This window comes from Lutjanus erythropterus, chromosome 11 (genome assembly GCF_056507025.1).
Source record: "Lutjanus erythropterus isolate fLutEry1 chromosome 11, fLutEry1.hap2, whole genome shotgun sequence".
Lineage (NCBI taxonomy): Eukaryota > Metazoa > Chordata > Actinopteri > Lutjaniformes > Lutjanidae > Lutjanus > Lutjanus erythropterus.
Genome location: NC_139327.1, coordinates 31567280 through 31592281, shown reverse-complemented (window position 1 = coordinate 31592281; position 25002 = coordinate 31567280). Strand labels below are relative to the sequence as shown.

Here is a 25002-nt window from a genome sequence, read left to right as displayed (position 1 = left end):
GAGGCAAATCTGAGATATCTGTCTTTCAGCTCTGTTGACAGACTTGTTCTCAAAGGTAAAAATCCAACACCTTGACGTGGTCACAGTGTGATGACTGATGTATCTGCCAGCATGTTAAGTGTAACCTCAGAGCACCCCGATGGTCTGTGTACATCTGTTTCACTGCTTTGACTTCTTATCCAAAATACTTATGGACACAGTATAAGAACTTATATGTTACAAAAGCATTTTTTTTCCTGAATTTTGTTTGCTTGATTGAAGACACTGACATTTTGGACAGAGAACCTCCAAAGAGGACATCACAGGAGGGATTAAGGGATGATTACAGAAGGTGGACATTTCTATGATTTTTAACTGTAATATTTCAAGTTGCATCAGTGCTGACACAGGGCACAGAAATACTCAGTTTATGTTATATTTCCTTTGTGTTTTTCTCTCACCATCTTCAGCATTAAATCTTCACATGGTCTGTTGTCTGTAGATTATTTCAGAAATTATTACCTCACATTTTGAGTGTTTTTGAGAAGACGTGAAGCCCAGTTATTCCTAAAGTGTGATTGGCGAAGCCTGTAAAGCTTTGTATTATTCCCATTTTATTCCTGCATGATTGTTGTGGAATGTTCAAAAGTTGTGTAATAAATCTGAAAGTAACACATTCTGCTGAAATATTGTCTTCAGATGTTTTTCCTTTTCAACAGAGCCAACTTCTCAAAAACCTTAAATCATTTCATGGTTTCTGGTGATATTACCCGTCACCTTCATCATACACTGGAGGTTATCTGCTTGTTACCAAAATATTTTGAAATACTGATTGATTGGAAAGAAATTTTTGTGACTGACGGTGAAAAGAATTTTTAAAGAAGAGGTTTGCTGTTAAAAGGTTAACAAATCAGGTCTATTTTTAGATTTATTTATTTGTAAATTTAACAAACTTTTCACAAATATTTCCTCAAACTAAAAATGTTACAGACACCTGAAGTCACTCTTTCAAAGATGATTAGTACATTTTATCAGATAATTACATTCAGAATTATATCAGCTACTACAGAGAAGAGAATTTCACTGTTTCTCATGTAACTTATGTCATATTTTTTTATTTCAAAAAAGTAACAACAGCAGCATAGTATGCAGTACAGACAATAGTATACACAGTAAATAAAAGTAAACCATATACAAATCATGCTCATATGGTACTAAAATGACATTTTCTTTTACCTTGGATTCATTTTTGCAGATAGTCAAAATCCACATACATGTTTCTCACGTAAATATTATTGTCCATTAAATAATGACATTCAACTTCAAGTAGAACAAAAACAGATCTTCATTTCACATTTTGCATGTAATAATCTCCACACACTTCATATCATGAAAGTGTTTAGTAAGTGTATCATAAGAATCAAATTTCAATAATCAAGATTGTTACAAATGAAGATTTTGTTTCTCTTTCATTTCACAATATGATTGATTTGACACAAACAAAACATAAATCTAGAAACAACACCACAGTCCAACCTGTTATGTTTGATCTCTGCAGTACAGACTCACCTCCACATGTGCAGCACCACTGACAAATCACTCTTTTAAAGTCACGCCTGGTTGAGTTCACACAACTCAACACTGTCTCCAACTGAATCTGGAAGCCAAAATCCAGCGTAGAGAGGCTGAGTGAACGTGGTCTCGACTTTGTGGAGGAGAGTCATCTTATCAGAGACACTGTAGTAAGACAGAGTACCTGCCCTATGATCCAGGTAAACTCCTATTCTGGAGGACTGAGGGCCTGAGATGGAGGTCGAAATATTGTTGTGTATGAATGCATAACCATCACTGAAACAATCTAATGTCCAAGACATGTCATTATTTCCAAATCCACACCCATCTATGCTCCCTGTTCTGCTAATATTCTTGTATGCAGCTGCTATAGAAACTCTCCCTGTTATCTTCACCTCCCAGTAACAACGTCCAGTCAGAGCCTCTCTACTCAGGACCTGAAACCTTTTATCAAATCTGTCTGGGTGATTCAAATAGGACTGCCTCACTATGTCTAATGTTGCCTTTTTGTCCCTGTCAGACAATGACAAACGTTTGTGTGCTGTATTTGGATCCAGTGTGATTTGACAAGAATATTTCAAAAATTCAGCTCTGTTTCTGGGCTCTGCTGGTAAAATATCCACTGCACTCACTGCCTGTGAGATCTTTGCCCACTCCTCACTCAGAACAGCCTGCAGTTTATCTCTGGCCTCTGACACAGCAGCTGTCACATCCTCAAAAGAGCGCAGAGGATGCCTATCAATAATGGGTAAATATTTAGATTCACTCAGACATGATAGCGAGGGGTAGTTGTTCAGGAAAACGAGGCGGTCATCTGTGTGTTCGAGCTGCTCCAGCTCATTGTCTTTCCTCCGCAGCTCAGTTATCTCCTGCTGCAGCTTCTTCTCGAGCTCTTCAGCTCGACTCACTTCAGTTTTCTGTTGGGATCTGATCTCCTGCTTCACTTCAAAGACTCTCTGTTCAATCAGAGGGATAATCTCAGTGAGGATCTTCTCACTGTCCCTCACAGCTTCATCAGCAGAATGATTGATAGCCTCCACCCTCAGCTGAAGCACCCTGACATATTTCTGTCTCTCCTGGACTCTCTGTCGGATGTTTTGGCGACTCACCTCGAGCTCTTTCTGCCTCTCAGCCCTTTCTGCTGCAGCAGACACTGTGTCGTGGCCTTTATGATCATCCATGGAGCAGAGGTAACAGACGGCTTTCTGATCAGGGCGGCAGGAAAACTTCATCACTTCGTGGCGAGAGCAGATGTTCTCCTGTAGTTTTAAAGTGGCTTCAACCAGTTTGTGTTCCTTTAACAGAGCTACATCATAGTGAGGCTGGAGGTGCTGCTCACAGTAAGAGGCCATACACACCAGACAGGACTTGAAAGCTTTTATTTTCCTCCCAGTGCAGAAATCACAGGCCACGTCTCCAGGTCCAGCTTTCTTCAGTTCCTCCACCAACTCTGCTAATATGGTGTTCTTCACCAGGACAGGCCTCGGGGTGAAGCTCTGCCTGCACTGAGGGCAGCTGTGTTTTTTCCTCTGGCTCTCCTCATCCCAGTAGTCATTGATGCAGCTCATGCAGTAGCTGTGCCCACAGGGAATAGTCACCGGATCCTTCAGGAGATCCAGACAGATTGAACAGCTCAGTTTTTCACGATCCAGCTGAATCACTTGCTGCGCCATTTCTCCTCTGGACGACAATGAACCTCTGGTAATTTTACTGTGTGTATCCTGTGCTCATGTCCTTCATGCCTGTCCACTGATCTGTAGCGTGTGGACATTTAACCTCTTACTTTTCACCACATGTTTACACCCATCTATAGACTGGGAGATCTGTGAAAGGGGAGGGAAGAACAGATGTCAGAGCTGAACTGACGTCACACAGGAGGGGCGTGTCTTTGCCAGTAAATGATGCCTGCCTGACTGGGTGGAGTCATTCCAGGAGGAGGAGTGGTTCAGGAGTTCTGGTGTTCCTCCATCCCTAGTGCACCTCTCAGATAACTACAGAATTAAAATAAAACGCTTAATATTTACCATACTATTTCAGATATACGACTACTGCTACTACTATTACTGATAGATCAAATAAAAGTCCCCCCTACCCCCCAGAAGGGTTGGACTCGTTCCCGGAGAGGACACGCCGGACAGAAAGAGAGAGTTGCCGAAAACGAGGCAAGCGAGCCGGCATCAGAGCGAGGCTAACCGCGGCTCCGCATAAACCAGCGGTTTTCCAAGCGTCTTTCTCGCCAACGTTCGCTCCTTTGTTTAACAAGATGGAGATTAAACTACGGGACGTTAACAACTAGATAGGCAGCTTTATCAAGGTGATAACAGAGACCTGGCTGCATGAAAACATCCCGGACCTAGCTAGCTTTAGCCGTGGAGCTAACAGGACGTACTCGGTTCCGTGCGGACCGCACATCGGAGTCCGGTAAGAGGAGAGGAGGAGGAGGTGTGTGCGTCTATATGAACAACAGCTGGCGCACGGACGCTGCCGTTATTGAAATAAATGGGTATTTCCACAGCTTAGTGGGAAATGGTGTTTCTTAAAAGCAGCTAAATTCAGCAGGGTTGTGTTGTGATTTTCTGTGACTACAAATGTTTGGTTTATGTTTTCTTTCCTCTGGAAGAGAACACAGAGGTTTCAGCTCTTCTTTAGCTCTCTGCCGCATCAGGAGTTGTACAGTAAGTTTACTACCCAGGTATTAATTTAGCTCAGAATAGGGACAGAAAACTTCAGGGACATATTTCAGCTTTTTAGAGAGATTAATAAAAGGAAACCCATCACAACTGTTAATGAAACAGAGGCCGGCCAGAAGAGGGGGAGATGGACTTCTGAGTGCTATCTGATGGTATGTTTAGACCCGGATTATAGAGACGGCCTGGTTTAACTAAGCTGTTGGCATGGTTGAGATTCACTTCAGAATTTAAGCAGAACTTCCATCTCCATAAGAAAGAGGTGAATCTGAGATATCTGTCTTTCAGCTCTGTTGACAGACTTGTTCTCAAAGGTAAAAATCCAACACCTTGACGTGGTCACAGTGTGATGACTGATGTATCTGCCAGCATGTTAAGTGTAACCTCAGAGCACCCCGATGGTCTGTGTACATCTGTTTCACTGCTTTGACTTCTTATCCAAAATACTTATGGACACAGTACAAGAACTTATATGTTACAAAAACTTTTTTTTCTGAATTTTGTTTGCTTGATTGAAGGCACTGACATTTTGGACAGAGAACCTCCAAAGAGGACATCACAGGAGGGATTAAGGGATGATTACAGAAGGTGGACATTTCTATGATTTTTAACTGTAATATTTCAAGTTGCATCAGTGCTGACACAGGGCACAGAAATACTCAGTTTATGTTACATTTCCTTTGTGTTTTTCTCTCACCATCTTCAGCATTAAATCTTCACATGGTCTGTTGTCTGTAGGTTATTTCAGAAATTATTACCTCACATTTTGAGTGTTTTTGAGAAGACGTGAAGCCCAGTTATTCCTAAAGTGTGATTGGCGAAGCCTGTAAAGATTTGTATTATTCCCATTTTATTCCTGCATGATTGTTGTGGAATGTTCAAAAGTTGTGTAATAAATCTGAAAGTAACACATTCTGCTGAAATATTGTCTTCAGATGTTTTTCCTTTTCAACAGAGCCAACTTCTCAAAAACCTTAAATCATTTCATGGTTTCTGGTGATATTACCCGTCACCTTCATCATACAGTGGAAGTTATCAGCTTTATAAATCTCTGCGTGTTTGTCTGAAAAATATCACAGATAAAAAAATCATTTTGAAATACTGATTGATTGGAAAGAAATTTTTGTGATGGTCTGACGGTGAAAAGAATATAGAGCATTTTGTCAATTTTTAAAGAAGAGGTTTGCTGTTAAAAGGATGACAAATCAAGTCAAATTTATTTTTAGATTTATTTATTTATAAAGTTAACATAAACTTTTCACAAATGTTTCCTAAAACTAAAAATGTTACCACGTACTGACACTCGAATTCACTCTTACAAAGAAGATTTGTAAATTTTGTGTCGATATTAGATATTTGGCTTTCAGCACCATTGATAGGACTTGTTCTAAAAGGTAAAGATCCAACACCTTGACATGGTCCCAGTACGATGACTGAATCTATGTTGGTCTTTTACCAAAATATGTTGAGGAAAAAAACAATTTATATTTGTGGTACTATGATAGTGAAAATAACGTGGAGAGGTGTGCTGTTAAAATGATGACAAGTCAAATACTTTTTAGGCATGTACATTTATTTATAGGGTTAATATTGACTACACGTTTCCTTAAAAAAAATCTACCATTTAAAGACGCTTGAATTAATTCCTGAAAAGATGATTAGTCAACCTTATCAGAAAATTACATTCAAAATTACATCTGCCACAGCAGAGAAGCCACTTTCCTGACTTACATGTCAATAATTACATGTTCTTTTACTTTATATTACATTAATTTAGCAGATGCTCAGAAATCCAAAATAGGTTTATACATTTTACAGACACGCTTCTCACATAATCAACATCCATCAAAATCTTTTATGTAACAATAAAATCCAAAATTAAGTCAGATAAAATGTTTTTTTGTTTTTTTTATCAGTTTTCGCAATATTTTCCAAGCACAGTTGAAAGCTATAAAGTAAATATAACATAAGAATCAGCTTTCACCAAAGAAGACAATGTTACCACTCTGCGGCAAATAAAAATACATTTTCTTTTTCGTTTCACCATTTCATTCAGTTTCTGTGACGGAAATAAAACAATGCAAAATCAAGAAAAACATCACAGTCCTTCCAACTATGTTTGATCTCTGCAGTGCAGACACACCTCAACATGCACTGTACAGCACCACTGTTAAATCTTTCTTTACAAGCATACTGTGCAGGATTTCTGCCCAAAAAACAAGGCATAGACTCATAAAAAAGTAATCACTCTCAGTTATCACCCTCAACAAACCAGAAGTGTGTGGTGCTGCCTGCATCCACAAAGACCCAGTCCTCCACCTGTACCTTCTTATTCTCTCACTATTTGTTGTGCTTGAGAAACTTTACCAATCTTACCCAAAATGGTATTTGTCATCTTGGGAATGACACTCATCAATCAGCTATCACTCTGACGCATTTATAAACATAACCGACAAATCTACATATTCTAACTTCAAGATCCTTTCTATTTGAGCTCACACAACTCCACAGTGTCTCCAGCATTTTCTGGAATCCTAAATCCAGCATAGAGAGGCTGAGTGAACGTGGTCTGGACTCTGTGGAGGAGGGTCATGGTTTCAGAGATGCTGTAGTAAGAAAGAGTACCTGCACTATGATCCAGATAAACTCCTATTCTGGAGAATGGATGGCGTGAGATGGAAATTATATTGTTATGTCTGAATTTATAATTGTAACATGTTAATGCCCAAGATTTGTCATTATATCCAAATCCACATTCTTTTACGTGTCCTTTTCTGCTGATGCTCTTGTATGCAACTGCTATAGAAACTTTCCCGCTATACTGCACCTCCCAGTAACAACGTCCAATCAGACCCTCTCTACTCAGGACCTGGTTCTTGTTAAGGAATCTGTCTTTGTTACCCAAATAAAGCTGGCCTGCTGGCATTAGTGTTGCTTTTTTGTTCCTATCAGACAATGACAAACGTTTGTGCGCTGTATTTGGATCCAGTGTGATTTGACAAGAATATTTCAAAAATTCAGCTCTGGTTCCGGACTCTGCTGGTAAAACATCCACTGCACTCACTGCCTGTGAAATCGTTGCCCACTCCTCACTGAGAATAGCCTGCAGTTTATCTCTGGCCTCTGACACAGCTGCTGTCAGGCCCTCAAAAAAGCACAGAGGACGGCTATCAACGATGGGTATGTCTTTAGATTCACTCAGACATGATAGCAAGGGGTAGTTATTCAGGAAATGGAGGTGATCATCTGTGCACACAAGCTGCTCCAGCACATTGTCTTTCCTCCGCAGCTCAGTTATCTCCTGCTGCAGCTTCTTCTCGATCTCTTTAGCTCGGCTCACTTCAGTTTTCTGCTGGGATCTGATCTCCTGCTTCACTTCAGAGACTCTCTGTTCAATCAGATGGATCATCTCAGTGAAGATCTTCCCACTGTCCCTCACAGCTTCATCAGCAGAATGATTGATAGCCTCCACCCTCAGCTGAAGCACCTTGACATCTTCCTCTCTGTCCTGGACTCTCTGTCGGATGTTTTGGCGACTCACCTCAAGCTCTTTCTGCCTCTCAGCCCTTTCTGCTGCAGCAGACACTGTGTCGTGGCCTTTATGATCATCCATGGAGCAGAGATAACAGATGGCCTTCTGATCAGTGCGGCAGAAAATCTTCATCACTTCGTCATGGCGAGAGCAGATGTTCTCCTGAAGCTGTAAAGTGGCTTCAACCAGTTTGTGTTTCTTTAACAGAGCTACATCATAGTGAGGCTGGAGGTGCTGCTCACAGTAAGAGGCCATACACACCAGACAGGACTTGAAAGCTTTCATTTTCTTCCCAGTGCAGTAATCACAGGCCACGTCTCCAGGTCCAGCATAGGAATGACCAGGTGAAGCAGCTTGAAGTCCCACTTTCTTCAGTTCCTCCACCAACTCTGCTAATATGGTATTCTTCACCAGGACAGGCCTCGGGGTGAAGCTCTGCCTGCACTGAGGGCAGCTGTGTTTTTTCCTCTGGCTCTCCTCATCCCAGCAGTCTTTAATGCAGCTCATGCAGTAGCTGTGCCCACAGGGAATAGTCACCGGATCCTTCAGAAGATCCAGACAGATTGAACAGCTCAGTTTTTCACGATCCAGCTGAATCACTTGCTGCGCCATTTCTCCTCTAGACGACAGTGAATGTCAGTAAGTTTCACTTTCTGTTACCAGAAAAAAGCTGCGCTCATTCCCTTGTTTATTCACTGATCTGTAGTGCATGGACTGTCTAACTCCTGTATCTCATCACATGGTGTTTAGACTCGTCTATAAACTGTTAGATCTGTGAAAGGGGAGGGAACAGCAGGAGGGCCTTAGTCTAGCCAGTAAATAGAGTTTGGGTGGATTTATAAAGTCATGCTCCTTTCCAGGAAGAGGTGTGGTTTGAGAGATGTAGGGTATGTTTGCTCTCAGTTTAAATTTACGTTGATTATACATCTTACAGACATTGGCATGGAAAGGACAATGAAGAACTTACATGGCTGCTCTGCTCTGTGAAATTGGAAGTTTTTTAATGTGTTTTTCAGCAGCACTTTACCAGAAGACTGGGCAGTATTAATTTAACACCCAGTAATTTAGTTTTAGTGACCTGCTCAACCAATATTTAATCTAGAACATCCCTACTGCCAAATACAATTTGTTTTGTAACTTCGCAAGCCTCTGACACACACACCACCTCAGAAACCACAGAGGATGAGGCTAACGCTCTTTCATTATCACTTACAGCAACAACTGCTGCCTGACCTGAAAATATTTCATGCAATAAATGAATTAGGGAATCCCTGCACCGTTTCTGTATCAGCAATGTGACTAGATAAGCATAATAGTTACTGAAAGTTAAAGGGCCAGTTCACCCCACAGTCAAAAATACACATTTTTCCTCTGGCCTGTAGTGCTATTTATCCACTTTTTTTTTTTTTTTTTTTTTTTTTTTCGGTGTTGCTGAGATTTGGCAACATCAGCCATAGAAATGCCTTATTTCTCTCCAATATAATGCAAATAAATGGCACTCGGCTTGTGCTCAGAGCATGCAAAATAAAAAAAAATAAAAAAATAAAATTAAAAAGTCAAAAGCACGGTCTCTTTCCAAAAGTCATGAAACAGTTTCTAGTAGAAAGGAAGTAGTTCTGGTTGATTCACCTGCATGAAGGTTTGCGGATCATCTTGAGTGGTTGGGTCATGATTTTTGGAAAGAGACCCTGGTTTTAAATTTTTCTTTTTTTGGTAATTGATCACCACAAGCCAAGTGCTATTTAGTTCTGTTATACTGAAGAGAAGGCAGACATCTCTATGGTTGATTTCTGTCCAGCTGTGCAACTCACACCAAAATAATCTAGATGGATATGGATGGAATGCATTTTTAATTCTAGGGTGAACTGTCCCTTTAATTTTTGTTTGTGAGCCTAAGTGTGCTTATTGTGTGTTTGCTTTGAGGATGTTGCTATGACCTCTGATTTCGGGTCTGACAGCAAAATTCTTAAAGAACATTATTTGATTGAAGGCATGTTTATTACAAATGCCATGCAAAGATTATGGTCACTTTATAGATAGAAGGAATGCTCTTTTCACAGAGTTTAACAGGGTCGACTGTTTCAGCACCTTTATTTTAACTGACCTGTACTGTAGTGGCACTGATTGGGTGTGGTTTGTGTGTGTGTGGATGGAGGGACTTCACTCACTGTGAGCCAGTGGCTGTGGGGCAGTTACTGACCGAGGACAGGTGTGATTCAGGTGCCTCAGTCCCTGGGGTATTTAAGCTGCAGGTTGCAAACACTGCTTTCTCTCATCCTCTGTGTGCTTTTAATCTCCAGGCCGAGGTCTCCCCCACGTGCCGCAGCCTTAAGGCCGAGTTGAACTTCCAGAAGGGCCGAAGAGTGATGCTGGTCTAGTCCATGGCAGCAGCCTGAAGCCAGCCATCAAGTAACGGCTGCGCGTGACAACAAAGCGCAACTACAGAAGCAACCAACATGTGGCAAAAGTGGATCATGGCCTGCACTCCTTCTCCCCATCGACGAGTCAAAAGACTGACATCCTTGAAACTAACGGACTGACCATTCCCCCTCCACAACATTAGATCATCACTCTGATTTTTATACAAGTGTAAATAATAAAATTGTACTTTTAACGTGTTTTAACGTTGTGTTGTTGTTTGCCTCTAAAAGTATTGCAGTAGGGGTGTTATAATGGCACAATATCAAACGCTTGTCATGTTGTCCATATAAAACAAAAAATAGTTTTATTTCATAGTTCTCTGCTCCAGGCAAAGTAGGAGGGCACCCAAAGAAAATTTGGCTCAGAGTCCCCTGTTATCTAGGGCCCAGCCGGCATTAGGGGCATATTTGGTCACTGACCCTTGAACACCAACATGCGTGACCAAATAACAGAATACTGACTTTCCAGAAATCTGATTCCAAACATCCAAACAGAAAAACACCTATCAGTGTTAAGTTGGGTTGAGACTGGGTGACAGTGAAGGCCACAGTGTAATATTTACATTTCATACTGAAACCATTCATACACTGTATGGAAGCATCTGATTTCACTGTGTTTCTCAGCTCATTAGCTCAGGTTTGTCTTGTAATTTGTCACCTGTCTATATACAAACATTATATAGATTATATCAGTGACTTGCTTAGCATGACCAAAGACATGATGTCGTGCTCAAAACCACTGGGGTGGATAGAATACTCGCAACACCAGTTTAATTTTAGTTTAGTTTTACTTTGCACAACTGAAACAATACAAGGCTAATTTAAAACTCCTCCCAAATAAAGATTTCACAAACCTATTGAGAACACAAAATAACAATTATAGAACAGTACAAAAAATAATACAAGTTATGGAAAACTAATAGTAGCATAACAAATTATGTATGATAGCAATAACAATCATGGTAACACCCATTTAAAAGCAGAAAATAAAATCAATAAAATACAAAATACATCAATACTTATTCATTATAACTTTCATGATCACAATAAGACTCAATACATAGCTCAACTAAGACACACATCAGCCTACACTAATTCAAAACTGTTAATACATGTGTTAGTTCTAGATAACTGAAACCTTGACAAAATGAATCATTAATCAGTAAAAATAACCTGCTCCATCATCCTGAGCCTTGACCCAGAAATATATGCTTGACCATAGAAAAATGTGTATCTTCACAAAAAGGCCATTGCGACATCAGACTCATTTTGATGGAACACACTGCAAATACACAAATTAAAATGAGATGATAATTCTCGACAGCCACAAGACATCTTCAACAACAGAAAACAAAAATCATGTTCTACATTCCTTATGTAAATAAAAGCAATCCTTTTTTTGTTAAAACGTGTTATGTTGGTTCTGAAACTAAAAAAAACTTAGTAATGAATTCCATGCCACCATTACTCTGTAATAAACTGTTCTATGTCTACACCCACCCATCATGTTTGATCTCTGCAGTGCAGACACACCTACATACCTCATACCTCTACACACTGTCTACTGCACAGCACCACTGATGACTCACTCTTTAAACTTATGTTAACTTGAGCTCACACAGCTCCACAGTGTCTCCAACTTTTTGTCGCAGCCAAAATCCAGCATAGAGAGGCTGAGTGAACGCGGTCTGGACTTTGTGGAGGAGAGTCATCTTATCAGAGACACTGTAGTAAGACAGAGTACCTGCGCTATGATCCAGGTAAACTCCTATTCTGGAGGATCGCGGACCTGAGATAGAAGTAGCAATACTGTTATGTCTGAATCCATAACCGCCACTGTAACATTCTAGGGCCCAAGATTTGTCATTATATCCAAACCCACATTCCTCTTTGGTCCCTGTTCTGCTAATGCTCTTGTATGCGACTGCTATAAAAACTTTCCCACTCCACTTCACCTCCCAGTAACAACGTCCCGTCAGACTCTCTCTACTCAGGACCTGAAACGTTCCACGAAATCTGCCTGAGTTATAAAAATAATACTCGGGGTCTGCCAGTAATCTTGCTTTTTTGTTCCTGTCACACAATGACAAGCGTTGGTGCGCCGTTCCTGGATCCAGTGTTATTTCAGAGGAATATGTGAGAAATTCAGCTCTGGTTCTGGGCTCCATTTGAGGCAGTAAAACATCCACTTTAGTAACTGCAGGTGAGATTGTTGCCCACTTCTCTCTCAGCATTGCCTTCAGTTTATCTCTGGCCTCTGACACAGCTGCTATCACACCTGCAAAAGAGTGCAGAGGATTGACAGGTAAGTCTTTAGATTCGCTTAGATGTGATAGTGAGGGGTAGTTATTCAGGAAATAGAGGTGGTCATCTGTGTGTTCGAGCTGCTCAAGCTCAGTGTCTTTCCTCCACAGCTCACTTATCTCCTGCTGCAGCTTCTTCTCGAGCTCTTCAGCTCGGCTCACTTCAGTTTTCTGTTGGGATCTGATCTCCTGCTTCACTTCAGAGCTTCTCTGTTCAATCAGACGGATCATCTCAGTGAAGATCCTTTCGCTGTCCCTCACAGCTTCATCAGCAGAATGATTGATAGCCTCAACCTGCCTCTGAAACACCTTGACCTCCTTCTCTCTGTCCTGGACTCTCTGTCGGATGTTTTGGCGACTCACCTCGAGCTCTTTCTGCCTCTCAGCCCTTTCTGCTGCAGCAGACACTGTGTCGTGGCCTTTATGATCTTCCATGGAGCAGAGATAACAGACGGCTTTCTGATCAGTGCGACAGAAAATCTTCATCACCTCCTCATGACGAGAGCAGATGTTCTCCTGAAGCTTTAAAGTGGGTTCGACCAAAGTGTGTTTCTTTAATAGAGCTACATCATAGTGAGGCTGGAGGTGCTGCTCACAGTAAGAGGCCATACACACCAGACAGGACTTGAAGGCTTTCATTTTCCTCCCAGTGCAGAAATCACAGGCCACATCTCCAGGTCCAGCGTGGGAATGATCAGTTGAGACAACTTGAAGTCCCACTTTCTTCAGTTCCTCCACCAACTCTGCTAACATGGTGTTCTTCACCAGGACAGGCCTCGGTGTGAAGCTCTGCCTGCACTGAGGGCAGCTGTGTTTTTTCCTCTGGCTCTCTTCATCCCAGCAGTGTTTAATGCAGCTCATGCAGTAGCTGTGCCCACAGGGAATAGTCACCGGATCCTTTAGGAGATCCAGACAGATTGAACAGCTACAGCTCAGTCGATCCAGCTGAATCACTTGCTGTGCCATCTCTTCTTTAGATGACAGTGAATCTCTGTTAGTTTTACTGTGTGTATCCTGTGCTCATTTCCTTCATGCCTGTCCACTGATCTGTAGTGTTTGGACTTTTCAGCTCTTACATTTCATCACATGTTTACACCCATCTACAGACTGGTAGATCTGTGAAAGGGGAGGGAAGAACAAATGTCAGAGCTGAACAGACGTCAAACAGGAGGGGTCTATCTTTGCCAGTCTGTCTGTCTGTCTGGGTGGAGTTATAAAGTTGTAGTTCATTCCAGGAGAAGGAGTGGTTTAGGAGTTGTGGTGTGCCTCTAGCCCTAGTGCACCTCTCAGATAACTACAGGATTAAAATAAAACACTTAATATTTACCATACTATTTCAGATAAATGACTACTGCTACTACTATTACTGATAGATCAAATAAAAATATAACAATAATAATAATGATAATAATAATAATATGATGATGATACTTTACAGCTTGACTGTGGGTGTTTGGTTTGGTTTGTTTATAAAAATCCATATTCACAAAGACATATGAGAAATGTACCAGTAATGGCATTTGCTGTCTTCTACACATGACACTAAAAGATAAGATACAAAATCTTCCTGGACGAGGACCATTTAAAATAACAATAAATTCATAAAACCAGCAGGACATGTAAATAGAATGTAGAGAATATGAACAAATCTAGATTTGTGTAAATCATTCAACACACAGGAATCAACGTAATTATATAAATAAGTACAAGTTCCTGATTTCCTTTCTCCTTATAATAATAATAGGGTCATTCCTACTATTCGGTGCCATTTGAGTCCCCATGCCATAATGTGGTATATTTTGTGTAAAAGTGGGCTAATATTTATTTTTAATATCTCATCTTACATGGTTAACTCCCCTCTACCATAAAACACAACCATATGTACACAGGATAAATTGATTTAAAATAATTAATATGATTTTAATTGCAATTAGGGTGTACTGCCATGTCCCCACTCACGTTTGCTCAAATTAAGTTACAATTATAAGTAATAAAAATCAAATAAAGTCTATTTTTTTCATTATTTCTGTATAGCCTCATTTATAACGGTTCCCAACCAATGTTTTTTTTTGTTATCAAAACATTTTAAATGTTTAAATTCTTAAAAATAAGTTGTGTCCCTGAGTCGACTGTCCACCCTGTTACTCTGACAAAAAACCCCTCCCCCTCCCTCCTGACCATTCATATAGTCACATAACTCACAGAAAGTAGCAGATATTCTTGAAGGGAAAACATCTACATGAAGCAGGGTCAGTATCACTCTTTAATTAATCCCTTTTTCCAGTGTTTTAGAATGGTTCACTGATGTGGTAAAGCATAACATGTCCACTCTGTTACCCTTGTTTATATTGAAAACTCATATTTTTTGTACTTTTGAAAAATGTTGTTAGTAAATACATTAAAAATCCTTCTCTGTGGTCACCATGTGCTAGCTTGTTGTTCATCACAGGACTAGTAATATCTGATGTTAGCTTAAAATGTCCCCCCTGTTACTGTCCACCCTGTTACTGTTTTGCATGGTAACAGGGTGGACGTAAGATAAGAGGGCTAGATGAATTAGTGTTTCCACCATTAATTCTTATTTACTATTGATTTATTATGAATTTGTTTGTCATTTATGCTTTTAAAAAAGATTGATCAAAACAATATGAATCTATTTGTCAGGGAAGGATGTCGTCTGCTGCAGAAAAAAGGCCTTAAGTTATTACAAAAGAAAACATTGGGCAGTGGTGCGTTGTCAGTTATGATGGTGAGCCACACCCAGGAATCATCCTGGAGGTTGAAGAGGATGTTAAGGTGAAATGCACATATAGGAATGGGACCAACAAGTTTTTCTGGCCAAGTCGACAAGACGACATTAGCTGGTACAGGAATGACCAGATTGTGTGCCTAATGAGAGAGCCACAACCCCTAAACAAGAGGTCTGTCCAGCTGGACAAAAATGTGTGGAATTTCTTAGCAATTGAAAAATGTTTGTGATGTTTATTTTGGAGGTGCAGGACATTTGATTTGAGTTTGATGTGGACATGTTTCTGTTGTTGTTGTGATGGTTGTTGAGAGGTTGTAAGGTAAATGAACTGCCTTACTTTAATGAAATGCATTGCTGTTCACTGGTATGATGTCCACCCTGTTACGTCCTGTCCCCCCTGTTTCTCCTTTGTCCACCCTGTTACCTGTGTATTTTCTAAATTAATTGAATAAAAACAACAAGCATTATGCTTGTCTTTGTGAATACTGACAGTGAATGAATTAAATATATCAGTCAATTAAAAATGGGGTGAAGTTTCATTGAAATTGCTTTTTATTCTTAAAGAAATGTGTTGAAATCACATTGTGCCTTAGTATAGAACGTCTCTTTTCAAGATAATGCTTGTTTATTAATACTTTTTAAAAAATACATTTAAAGGGCAAAGTAAGGGACATTTAAACTCTTAGGAAATGTAAATAGTAGATAATTGTCCTTTCAAAAACACTTACTAATAGAGATAAGAATGTCATGTAACAGGGTGGACATTTGCCCCATGTCTTGTACCGGGAATTTGGTCAAAATCATTATAATATGATATCCTGAGCTTGACCAATATATTTTTCTTATAATTTAACAAGCCCTCCTTCAGATGAAATGATAAAATCCTGCAAAATTTTACATTTTTTAATCTAAGGTTACCATGGTCAAATGGCACCGAATAGTAGGAATGACCCAATAATAATAATAATAATAATAATAATAATAATCATGTTTTATGTTACTTTTCCTTTTTAGTTTCATTACTGTTAAACATGCAGCACAATGGATGCGTAATTAATCAAAACACATAACATCGTTTATTATGTGACATATTTCCTCTACGTGGTCCGTCGCTGTTATATTATACAAATCATGCTCATATGGTACTGAAATGACATTTTCTTTTACCTTGGATTCATTTTTGCAGATAGTCAAAATCCACATACGTTTCTCACGTAAATATTATTGTTCATTAAATAATGACATTCAACTTCAAGTAGAACGAAAACAGATCTTCATTTCACATTTTGCATGTAATAATTTCCACACACTTCATAACATGAAAGTGTTTAGTAAGTGTATCATAAGAATCAGATTTCAACAAACAAGATTGTTACAAATGAAGATTTTGTTTCTCTTTCATTTCACAATATGATTGATTTCACACAAATAAACCATAAAAATCAAGAAACAACACCACAGTCCAACCTGTTATGTTTGATCTCTGCAGTACAGACTCACCTCCACATGTGCAGCACCACTGATAAATCACTCTTTCAAAATCACGCCTGGTTGAGCTCACACAACTCAACACTGTCTCCAACTGAATCTGGAAGCCAAAATCCAGCATAGAGAGACTGAGTGAACGTGGTCTCGACTTTGTGGAGGAGAGTCATCTTATCAGAGACACTGTAGTAAGACAGAGTACCTGCCCTATGATCCAGGTAAACTCCTATTCTGGAGGACTGAGGGCCTGAGATGGAGGTAGAAATATTGTTGTGTATGAATGCATAACCACCACTGAAACAATCTAATGTCCAAGACTTGTCATTATTTCCAAATCTACACCCATCTGTGCTCCCTGTTCTGCTAATATTCTTGTATGCGGCTGCTATAGAAACTTTCCCCGTTATCTTCACCTCCCAGTAACAACGTCCAGTCAGAGCCTCTCTACTCAGGACCTGAAACCTTTTATCAAATCTGTCTGGGTGATTCAAATAGGACTGCCTTACTGTCTCTAATGTTGCTTTTTTGTCCCTGTCAGATAATGACAAACGTTTGTGTGCTGTATTTGGATCCAGTGTGATTTGACGAGAATATTTCAAAAAGTCAGCTCTGGTTCTGGGCTCTGCTGGTAAAACATCCACTACAGTCTCCGTCTGTGAGATCTTTGCCCACTCCTCACTAAGAACAGCGAGAACCGCGTGCAGTTTATCTCTGGCGTCTGACACAGCTGCTGTCACACCCTCAAAAGAGCGCAGAGGATGCCAATCAATAATGGGTAAATCTTTAAATTCACTCAGGCATGATAGTGAGGGGTAGTTGTTCAGGAAATGGAGGTGGTCATCTGTGTGTTCGAGCTGCTCCAGCTCATTGTCTTTCCTCTGCAGCTCAGTTATCTCCTGCTGCAGCTTCTTCTCGAGCTCTTTAACTCGGCTCACTTTAGTTTTCTGCTGGGATCTGATCTCCTGCTTCACTTCAGAGCTTCTCTGTCCGATCAGACGGATCATCTCAGTGAGGATCTTCTCACTGTCCCTCACAGCTTCATCAGCAGAAAGACTGATAGCCTCCACCCTCAGCTGAAGCACCCTGACATATTTCTGTCTCTCCAGGACTCTCTGTCGGATGTTTTGGCGACTCACCTCGAGCTCTTTCTGCCTCTCAGCCCTTTCTGCTGCAGCAGACACTGTGTCGTGGCCTTTATGATCATCCATGGAGCAGAGGTAACAGACGGCTTTCTGATCAGGGCGGCAGGAAAACTTCATCACTTCGTGGCGAGAGCAGATGTTCTCCTGAAGCTGTAAAGTGGGTTCGACCAGTTTGTGTTCCTTTAATAGAGCTACATCATAGTGAGGCTGGAGGTGCTGCTCACAGTAAGAGGCCATACACACCAGACAGGACTTGAAAGCTTTTATTTTCCTCCCAGTGCAGAAATCACAGGCCACGTCTCCAGGTCCAGCTTTCTTCAGTTCCTCCACCAACTCTGCTAATATGGTATTCTTCACCAGGACAGGCCTCGGGGTGAAGCTCTGCCTGCACTGAGGGCAGCTGTGTTTTTTCCTCTGGCTCTCCTCATCCCAGTAGTCATTGATGCAGCTCATGCAGTAGCTGTGCCCACAGGGAATAGTCACCGGATCCTTCAGAAGATCCAGACAGATTGAACAGCTCAGTTTTTCACGATCCAGCTGAATCACTTGCTGCGCCATTTCTCCTCTGGACGACAATGAACCTCTGTTAGTTTTACTGTGTGTTTCCTGTGCTCATTTCCTTCATGCCTGTCCACTGATCTGTAGTGTGTGGACTTTTCAGCTCTTAAATTTCAACACATGTTTACACCCATCTACAGACTGGTAGATCTGTGAAAGGGGAGGGAAGAACAAATGTCAGAGCTGAACAGACGTCACACAGGAGGGGCCTATCTTTGCCAGTAAATGATGTCTGTCTGTCTGGGTGGAGTTATAAAGTTGTGAGTCATTCTAGAAGAAGGAGTGGTTTAGGAGTTGTGGTGTTCCTCCATCCCTAGTGCACCTCTCAGATAACTACAGAATTAAAATAAAACACTTAATATTTACCATACTATTTCAGATAAATGACTACTGCTACTACTATTACTGATAGATCAAATAAAAATATAACAATAATAATAATGATGATAATAATAATAATAATATGATGATGATGATGATACTTTACAGCTTGACTGTGGGTGTTTGGTTTGGTTTGTTTATAAAAATCCATATTCACAAAGACATATGAGAAATGTACCAGTAATGGCATTTGCTGTCTTCTACACATGACACTAAAAGATAAGATACGAAATCTTCCTGGACGAGGACCATTTAAAATAACAATAAATTCATAAAACCAGCACGACATGTAAATAGAATGTAGAGAATATGAACAAATCTAGATTTGTGTAAATCATTCAACACACATGAATCAACGTAATTATATAAATAAGTACAAGTTCCTGATTTCCTTTCTCCTTATAATAATAATAATCATGTTTTAAGTTACTTTTCCTTTTTAGTTTCATTACTGTTAAACATGCAGCACAATGGATGCGTAATTAATCAAAACACATAACATCGTTTATTATGTGTTTATCTACGTGGTCCGTCGCTTTTAATGTCCGGCGGAAGCAGAATTCGGAGGTGTAGCATTTATTTTATTCCGCCACAGCTTGACGCGTTCTGTTACACGAGCTAGTAAACAACATCTCAACATGTCGTGATAACTGTTCTTATTTGTAAGCAGCTAAATGTTAAAAATATGACGGCGATTCTGAACAAACTTAACATCTCGTGTGTTTTGATATTTCTTTTATATCTTTCTGATGTTTTGAGGTTTCCGTCTGCGGCAGCACAAGGTAAGACTGACAGCAGCTCGTTAGCTAAACAGTAGCAACTGACACTTAACGTTCATGCTAATTAACAGATAACTGACAATCATACTGACGCTAATTTAATTTAATGTCAGGAAGCTTGCATCGTTCACTCCGTGTTGTGTTCCTGTTTTAACAAGATGTTACTTTAACCAAACGGAACCTGTTCAATGCTACAAAATAATTCTGATTATTGTAAATTAATAGAGATGTTGTAACTTTTTACACTCGTAGTTTAACGTTTAGAAACACATTAGGATTAGAGCTGCAACGATGAATAGATTATGAATAGATTATTAAATTAATCGCCACCTATTTTGATAATTGATTGTATTTCAAGACAGGAAAGTCATATTCTCTGATTCCAGCTTCTTAAATGTGAATATTTTCTGGTTTCTTTGGTCCTTTATGATAGTAACGTGAATATCTTTGGGTTGAGCATTTGAGGATGTCATCTTGGGCTTTATCAACACTGATCATGATTTTGTAATATTGTATATAGACCAAACAACTAATTGATTAGAGAAAATAATTGTCAAATTAATTGACAAGAAAATAATCATTAGTTGGAGCCCTTCTCTGTCATCTCACTCAATGTTCTGTGCACAGCACTATCTTACTATGAATTAGGCAACTTTATATAATACTATAATATTACATATTGTTGGGTGCAAGGGCTTGAATTTCATTTGGTTTCTGAAGGGGAGCATGCCAAAAAAACAGTCTGGGAACCACTGGCCTAATCTATAATAACACTTAATATTTGTCCAGCAGTTGGACAGTTGATCTATAAATCTGCAAAGTAACAAAGTGACACTATCAAATAAATTTAGACTTGTGGAGTAAATCATACAAAGTTTGCAGTGAAGTGGAAGTATAAAATAGCAGAAAATGCTTATTTTAAATTTTCACTTTACCTGCAAATGTATGTTGCTCATCAGTCTCTCTGATAATAAATCATCGGATCAGCCCTGAAAAAAATATCTGTCAGTTGTTATTTAGAAGGCTGGAAATAGGCTTTACCTTTCCAGCACACTTTCTTGCGTAAAGACTCACTCACTTAGCAGTTTTTATGTGACGTGACTGCCCTCTTGTGGCAAAGAAGGAGCGCTGTCAAAAAGCATACCTGAAGCATTGTGGTTTACACTATCAAAAGGAACAGGGACAACAATATGTAGTGAGCTTGATATTTGAATGACTCTTTTTCAGAGAATGATGAGTCTCTGGAGCTCACGCTGTCAGAGGATGCAGTATCTGACTTGGAGAACAGCCCCAAGTTTGTGGAGTCAGAGGACCTGGACTCTCTGCCGAAGAGGCAGTTCAAGACAGCTGAGATCGCAGATGCTGTGATGGGAACTGAAGCCCCCATCGATCCATCTGACATTGAGTCCCTCTTCCCTAAAAATGTGAAAGACTTCCAGTCAGGATTCTCCCCACCTTGTGATGAGAACAGTGGCCAGTGTGGTTCACCTGCTCTATCTGCTAAAGAAGCATCACTGGAGGAGAAGAGCTCTGAATTATCACAGCAGGTTACTAACCACAAGCTTCTCAAGTCTACATTGTTATGTTCCACATGTCATTTCCATCATTTTTTTTTGTTTTTTTTCTCTGGTTATAGCTTCTCCAATGTGAGGATTTTCTGCTTCTCTTTGTCTTGTGTAGTCAGTTCATTAAAAAATATATTTTGATGCCTGCTCAGATCAGTTAAAACAAACAGTGACGAGTACGGTAGTGCAAGAGTTAACTTCTCCTCTGACATTTTCCTCCAGCTCACTCTTGACATAGTGCATGCAGACGTCACGCCGGCTGAGGAGCAGAACACCACGGAGACGGCCAAGACGTACAAGGTGAACTGTGATAAGAGGAACATCACAGGAATGGACAATTTCACCGTGCAGGTCCTCAACGCTTCCCAGGTATTCATGCTGCCCTCTGAGGGTCACTGCTTGAGGAATGTTATAAACACTGATTAATAGTTTCAGAATATTCTCATCTGATGCTATTTTCTGAATTTCTTCTTACATTAAAAACAAGTTAGTACTTAACACATATGTGGTAAAATCTTTAATGCGATAGATTGATTATTGAATGACCAAGATATATACTAAGCGTTGCATCTTAATTCTGACAAGGATTTATTTCAAATGAATCATATTTTATGAACATAATTAGAGGCTATTTTCAATAAGAACATGTGCATTAACATGCTATTAGAAATATAGTTGATTTATTATTAATTTGTCATGATTGCTAACTGGAGGATCTGGTCAGGATATGATTTGCTCCTCGTTTCTCTCAGGACCTGATGGAGTTTCTGAATGCTAACAGCACAGAGTGCTCCGTGGTGCTGTTCTTCACCGCCTGGTGCCAGTTCTCAGCCAACCTGGCACCTCACTTCAACGCCCTACCCCGAGTCTTTCCCAGCATGCACTTCCTGGCACTGGATGCCTCGCAGCACAGCAGGTGAATAATCATGTTTTCTGGTATTATTTTCCTTCTGCGAAAGTCCACTTTTAAGGGGCATTATGGGATTTCTGACCTTTTGTGGGTTGTGGCTCAGGTAACATCAGACTTTATATGATAGAAATATAACTCACGGTTTTATTAGTAAGTAATAAACAAGCTATTTAGTTAAGAGTGCATCAAAAATTCTCTCCAGTGTTGAGAAATTGAAAGTATGCAGGTTTATGTAAGGTTCTCTTGGTGTTTTTGGTCATTAATGATCTTATTTAATGCAACTTTTTGTTCACCAAAAAACCTGTAACTTTAGGCCAGTGGTTCCCAACTTTTCAGGCTTACGAACCCTTAAAATAAAGAAATCTCTACTTGAACACATTACTTTTTCGCTGAAGCACTTTGTATCACATTACAGGAGGTCATGGCCTCTTTGTAGATGTGGGTGTGAGTGGTTCAACCAAAGGCCACACTTTACTTCTTGGATTTGTCTCATTTGTAGGGTGAAAGTTGGCAGTTATTTTTACAAGTAAAATGCAGAGAGAGAAAAAAAAAAAATAAAAGTCCTGTAACATTATTTTAATCATCTGGTGACCCCTCAGATTTATCTCGGAACCAGGGCTGTCAAAATATCAGATTTTCACTACATGATTATCATGACCAAAAGAATTCTTAATAATTATATTTTTGTGTATCTGTAGAAAATGATAAAAAAAATATAATGCTATCAGTCAAATTGTTTTGCCTCTTTTTTGCCATATAAATTAGACAGATGAAATCAGGAATATCCAAACTTTGTAAAAACTTAAAAGTTTGAGTTTTTGTTGAGACTGTGACAGATGTTTTGATTCCATTATACAGTATATTAACATATATTTTATGTTGGATTTTGTTATATTGAGAGTTGTTTGTGTGTTTGTATGTATCTGAATGACATCAGAAAAACCCTTGCATCACTACTGACTTAAAAAAAACTCCAGAGTTCCATCAACACATCTTTGAAAAAGTGTAAACCAAAACTGAATATAATGTTTATTTAGTTTAGATTGATTATTCTGTCTGTTACACAAGAGCAGAAACTCAGCTAAATATCTGAAACTAAATCGTCATTTTTAATTCTGCCGTCTTTTCCCGTCTCCATCTCCCACCAGCCTCTCCACGAGGTTTGGGACCGTGGCTGTGCCCAACATCCTGCTGTTCCAGGGGGCCAAACCCATGGCTCGCTTCAACCACACCGACAGAACGCTGGAGACGCTCACCTCCTTCATCACCAACCAGACAGGTACAAACAGAGCAGAAACAATACCAGTTAGATGTTAGAGAAAACATCATAAACAATTTGTAAAGGCAGTCAGAAATGTGTTCATTGGCTGCAAGTACAGCTTTCTCTTGATACAGATAGTGGACACGCCATTTACACCAGATATTAAAATGTGATCTGTATCTGGATGTGTTATCTAGTCTGGCTTGCATTGTGTTTGGTGTTCATGCAATCCAAACAACAGTCTGGATAACATACCTGGATACAGATCCCATTTTAACACCAGGTATAAATGAGGTGTCTGTTTTATACCAGCTGAATACTGACAGAAATCATCCTGTAGGCATCATCTGAAATCTCTAGTAAAACCACTCACACACATATATTCTGCAAGGGTTCATTTTAAGTTCAGATTATTTGAAGTTGGGTTGTATGAGGTGCTTACTCATAGTCAGTGTTTTACCTACTGTAGATGGCGGCCAGTACACCCCCAGCTTGAAAAAGCAGAGAGGAGTACCTGCACAGAAACTAAGCAGTGTACTGCTGTGAAAAGGGTCACCAATGAAACTTATTTTAGCTACTTAAAAAAGACCCACCTAAAATAATCAAGATCAGTCTAACGCTGTATTTAGAATATTTTTATCATTTTACCTTGCCATCAGACGGCGTTTTCTGCCGTTATATAAGCCAAATATCACTCTCTCTCGCTCAACCAGACTCCATAGATGAAATAGGTAATTTTACTTTGCAGTACATGGGAGTTGCTCATCTACTGCTGCCTTGATCAGTTAGTTTGTTTGTGTAACAGAGTGTGTTCGATGCTTTAACTGGCTAGTTGGGATTCAACAAAGACGCACAATAACACAAACAAACTAGCAGATCGAGGCAGCGGCAGACCGGGAAGTCCTGCATTCTGTGAGGTAAAATGAATGACTTCGTCAACAGAGTTTGGTTGTGCGAGAGAGAGCGATATTTGGCTCATGTAACAGCAGTGTCTTGTCAGAAAGGGCTGTCTGATGTCTTGATAACTTTATGAAAATATTCTAAATATAACGTACACTTAAACTGATATTGATTGTTTTTTGTTTTTCATAAGGTGGGCCTTTTAAACCAGGCTTTGAACAAGTAAAACTGCTCATCAAGCCAGCTGTATTTCCTGATAAACTGTTCATTTCCTCTAGGGTTTGATGCCAGCTCCAACAGAAGCGTGATGGATGCCGACCACATCGGCCCCCTACCCAGCGTCCCGGTGAAGAGCATCGACTGGCTGCTGGTCTTCTCTGTCCTCTTCATCACGGGCTTCACTCTGTACGCCATCCTGCGGACGGACAGCATCCGCTGGCTCATACCAGGACAGGAGCACGAGCACCAGGACTGAAAACACACACACACACACACACACACACACACACACACACACACACACACACACACACACACACACACAGACTGCAAGTCATAGGATGTAAATGATTTTTGATGAACAGTTTACTTTGTTGTTAAAAATTAACAGTTGCTAATTTGTTTATGCTTGAAGTGTTTGTTGAATAAAATTAATTTATGTGAGCCACTGTGATTTATAATAAAGAATATAAAAAATTTGGGGCTTTTGTTTATGTATGTAAACCAAGGACTATCTCTAGGAATAATTTTATGTAGCCTTTGATTTTGCTTTTACACTT

At 39.8% G+C, this 25002-nt stretch overlaps 5 protein-coding genes and 1 long non-coding RNA gene across 7 annotated transcripts; 2 read left to right on the top strand and 4 right to left on the bottom strand.

Annotated features, from left to right (window-relative positions):
- Positions 1 to 954: 954 nt before the first annotated feature.
- On the bottom strand, positions 955 to 3691 carry LOC146319357 (E3 ubiquitin/ISG15 ligase TRIM25-like). The gene has a single exon (XM_084729972.1). It carries the CDS (start codon positions 3222 to 3224, stop codon positions 1590 to 1592), a length of 1635 nt encoding a protein of 544 aa, XP_084586098.1. The 5' UTR covers positions 3225 to 3691; the 3' UTR covers positions 955 to 1589.
- Positions 3692 to 3697: 6 nt separating this feature from the next.
- Positions 3698 to 5168, top strand: LOC146319356 (uncharacterized). The gene is made up of 2 exons (XR_014771544.1): positions 3698 to 4639; positions 4757 to 5168. It is a non-coding gene; the product is annotated as an uncharacterized LOC146319356 (long non-coding RNA).
- A 1555-nt stretch (positions 5169 to 6723) lies between these two features.
- Positions 6724 to 8865, bottom strand: LOC146319355 (tripartite motif-containing protein 16-like). 2 transcript variants are annotated; one of them, XM_084729971.1, is made up of 2 exons: positions 8042 to 8865; positions 6724 to 7774 (listed from the first exon to the last, which is right to left on the bottom strand). In XM_084729971.1, the coding sequence occupies exons 1-2, from the start codon at positions 8380 to 8382 to the stop codon at positions 6724 to 6726; spliced, it is 1392 nt and encodes a 463-aa protein (XP_084586097.1). In that variant the 5' UTR covers positions 8383 to 8865. The 2 variants fall into 2 exon arrangements, with proteins under 2 accessions (XP_084586097.1, XP_084586096.1); XM_084729970.1 differs by having other exon boundaries at positions 6724 to 8865.
- A 2688-nt stretch (positions 8866 to 11553) lies between these two features.
- On the bottom strand, positions 11554 to 13832 carry LOC146319354 (tripartite motif-containing protein 16-like). Its single transcript, XM_084729969.1, has one exon. It carries the CDS (start codon positions 13457 to 13459, stop codon positions 11789 to 11791), a length of 1671 nt encoding a protein of 556 aa, XP_084586095.1. The 5' UTR covers positions 13460 to 13832; the 3' UTR covers positions 11554 to 11788.
- Positions 13833 to 16435: 2603 nt separating this feature from the next.
- LOC146319353 (E3 ubiquitin/ISG15 ligase TRIM25-like) lies at positions 16436 to 18578 on the bottom strand. Its single transcript, XM_084729961.1, has one exon. The coding sequence runs from the start codon at positions 18425 to 18427 to the stop codon at positions 16784 to 16786; it is 1644 nt and encodes a 547-aa protein (XP_084586087.1). The 5' UTR covers positions 18428 to 18578; the 3' UTR covers positions 16436 to 16783.
- Positions 18579 to 19375: 797 nt separating this feature from the next.
- Positions 19376 to 24886, top strand: txndc15 (thioredoxin domain containing 15). The gene is made up of 6 exons (XM_084729960.1): positions 19376 to 19590; positions 20815 to 21134; positions 21375 to 21521; positions 21905 to 22068; positions 23211 to 23341; positions 24502 to 24886. The coding sequence occupies exons 1-6, from the start codon at positions 19494 to 19496 to the stop codon at positions 24696 to 24698; spliced, it is 1056 nt and encodes a 351-aa protein (XP_084586086.1). The 5' UTR covers positions 19376 to 19493; the 3' UTR covers positions 24699 to 24886.
- Positions 24887 to 25002: the final 116 nt, after the last annotated feature.

Coding starts and splice junctions, on each gene's coding strand:
- LOC146319357 (XM_084729972.1), bottom strand. CDS start 3,224: ATGGCGCAGCAAGTGATTCAGCTGGATCGTGAAAAACTGAGCTGTTCA.
- LOC146319355 (XM_084729970.1), bottom strand. CDS start 8,382: ATGGCGCAGCAAGTGATTCAGCTGGATCGTGAAAAACTGAGCTGTTCA.
- LOC146319354 (XM_084729969.1), bottom strand. CDS start 13,459: ATGGCACAGCAAGTGATTCAGCTGGATCGACTGAGCTGTAGCTGTTCA.
- LOC146319353 (XM_084729961.1), bottom strand. CDS start 18,427: ATGGCGCAGCAAGTGATTCAGCTGGATCGTGAAAAACTGAGCTGTTCA.
- txndc15 (XM_084729960.1), top strand. CDS start 19,494: ATGACGGCGATTCTGAACAAACTTAACATCTCGTGTGTTTTGATATTT. Junction 21,522..21,904: donor AGGTCCTCAACGCTTCCCAG/GTATTCATGCTG, acceptor CGTTTCTCTCAG/GACCTGATGGAGTTTCTGAA. Junction 22,069..23,210: donor GATGCCTCGCAGCACAGCAG/GTGAATAATCAT, acceptor ATCTCCCACCAG/CCTCTCCACGAGGTTTGGGA.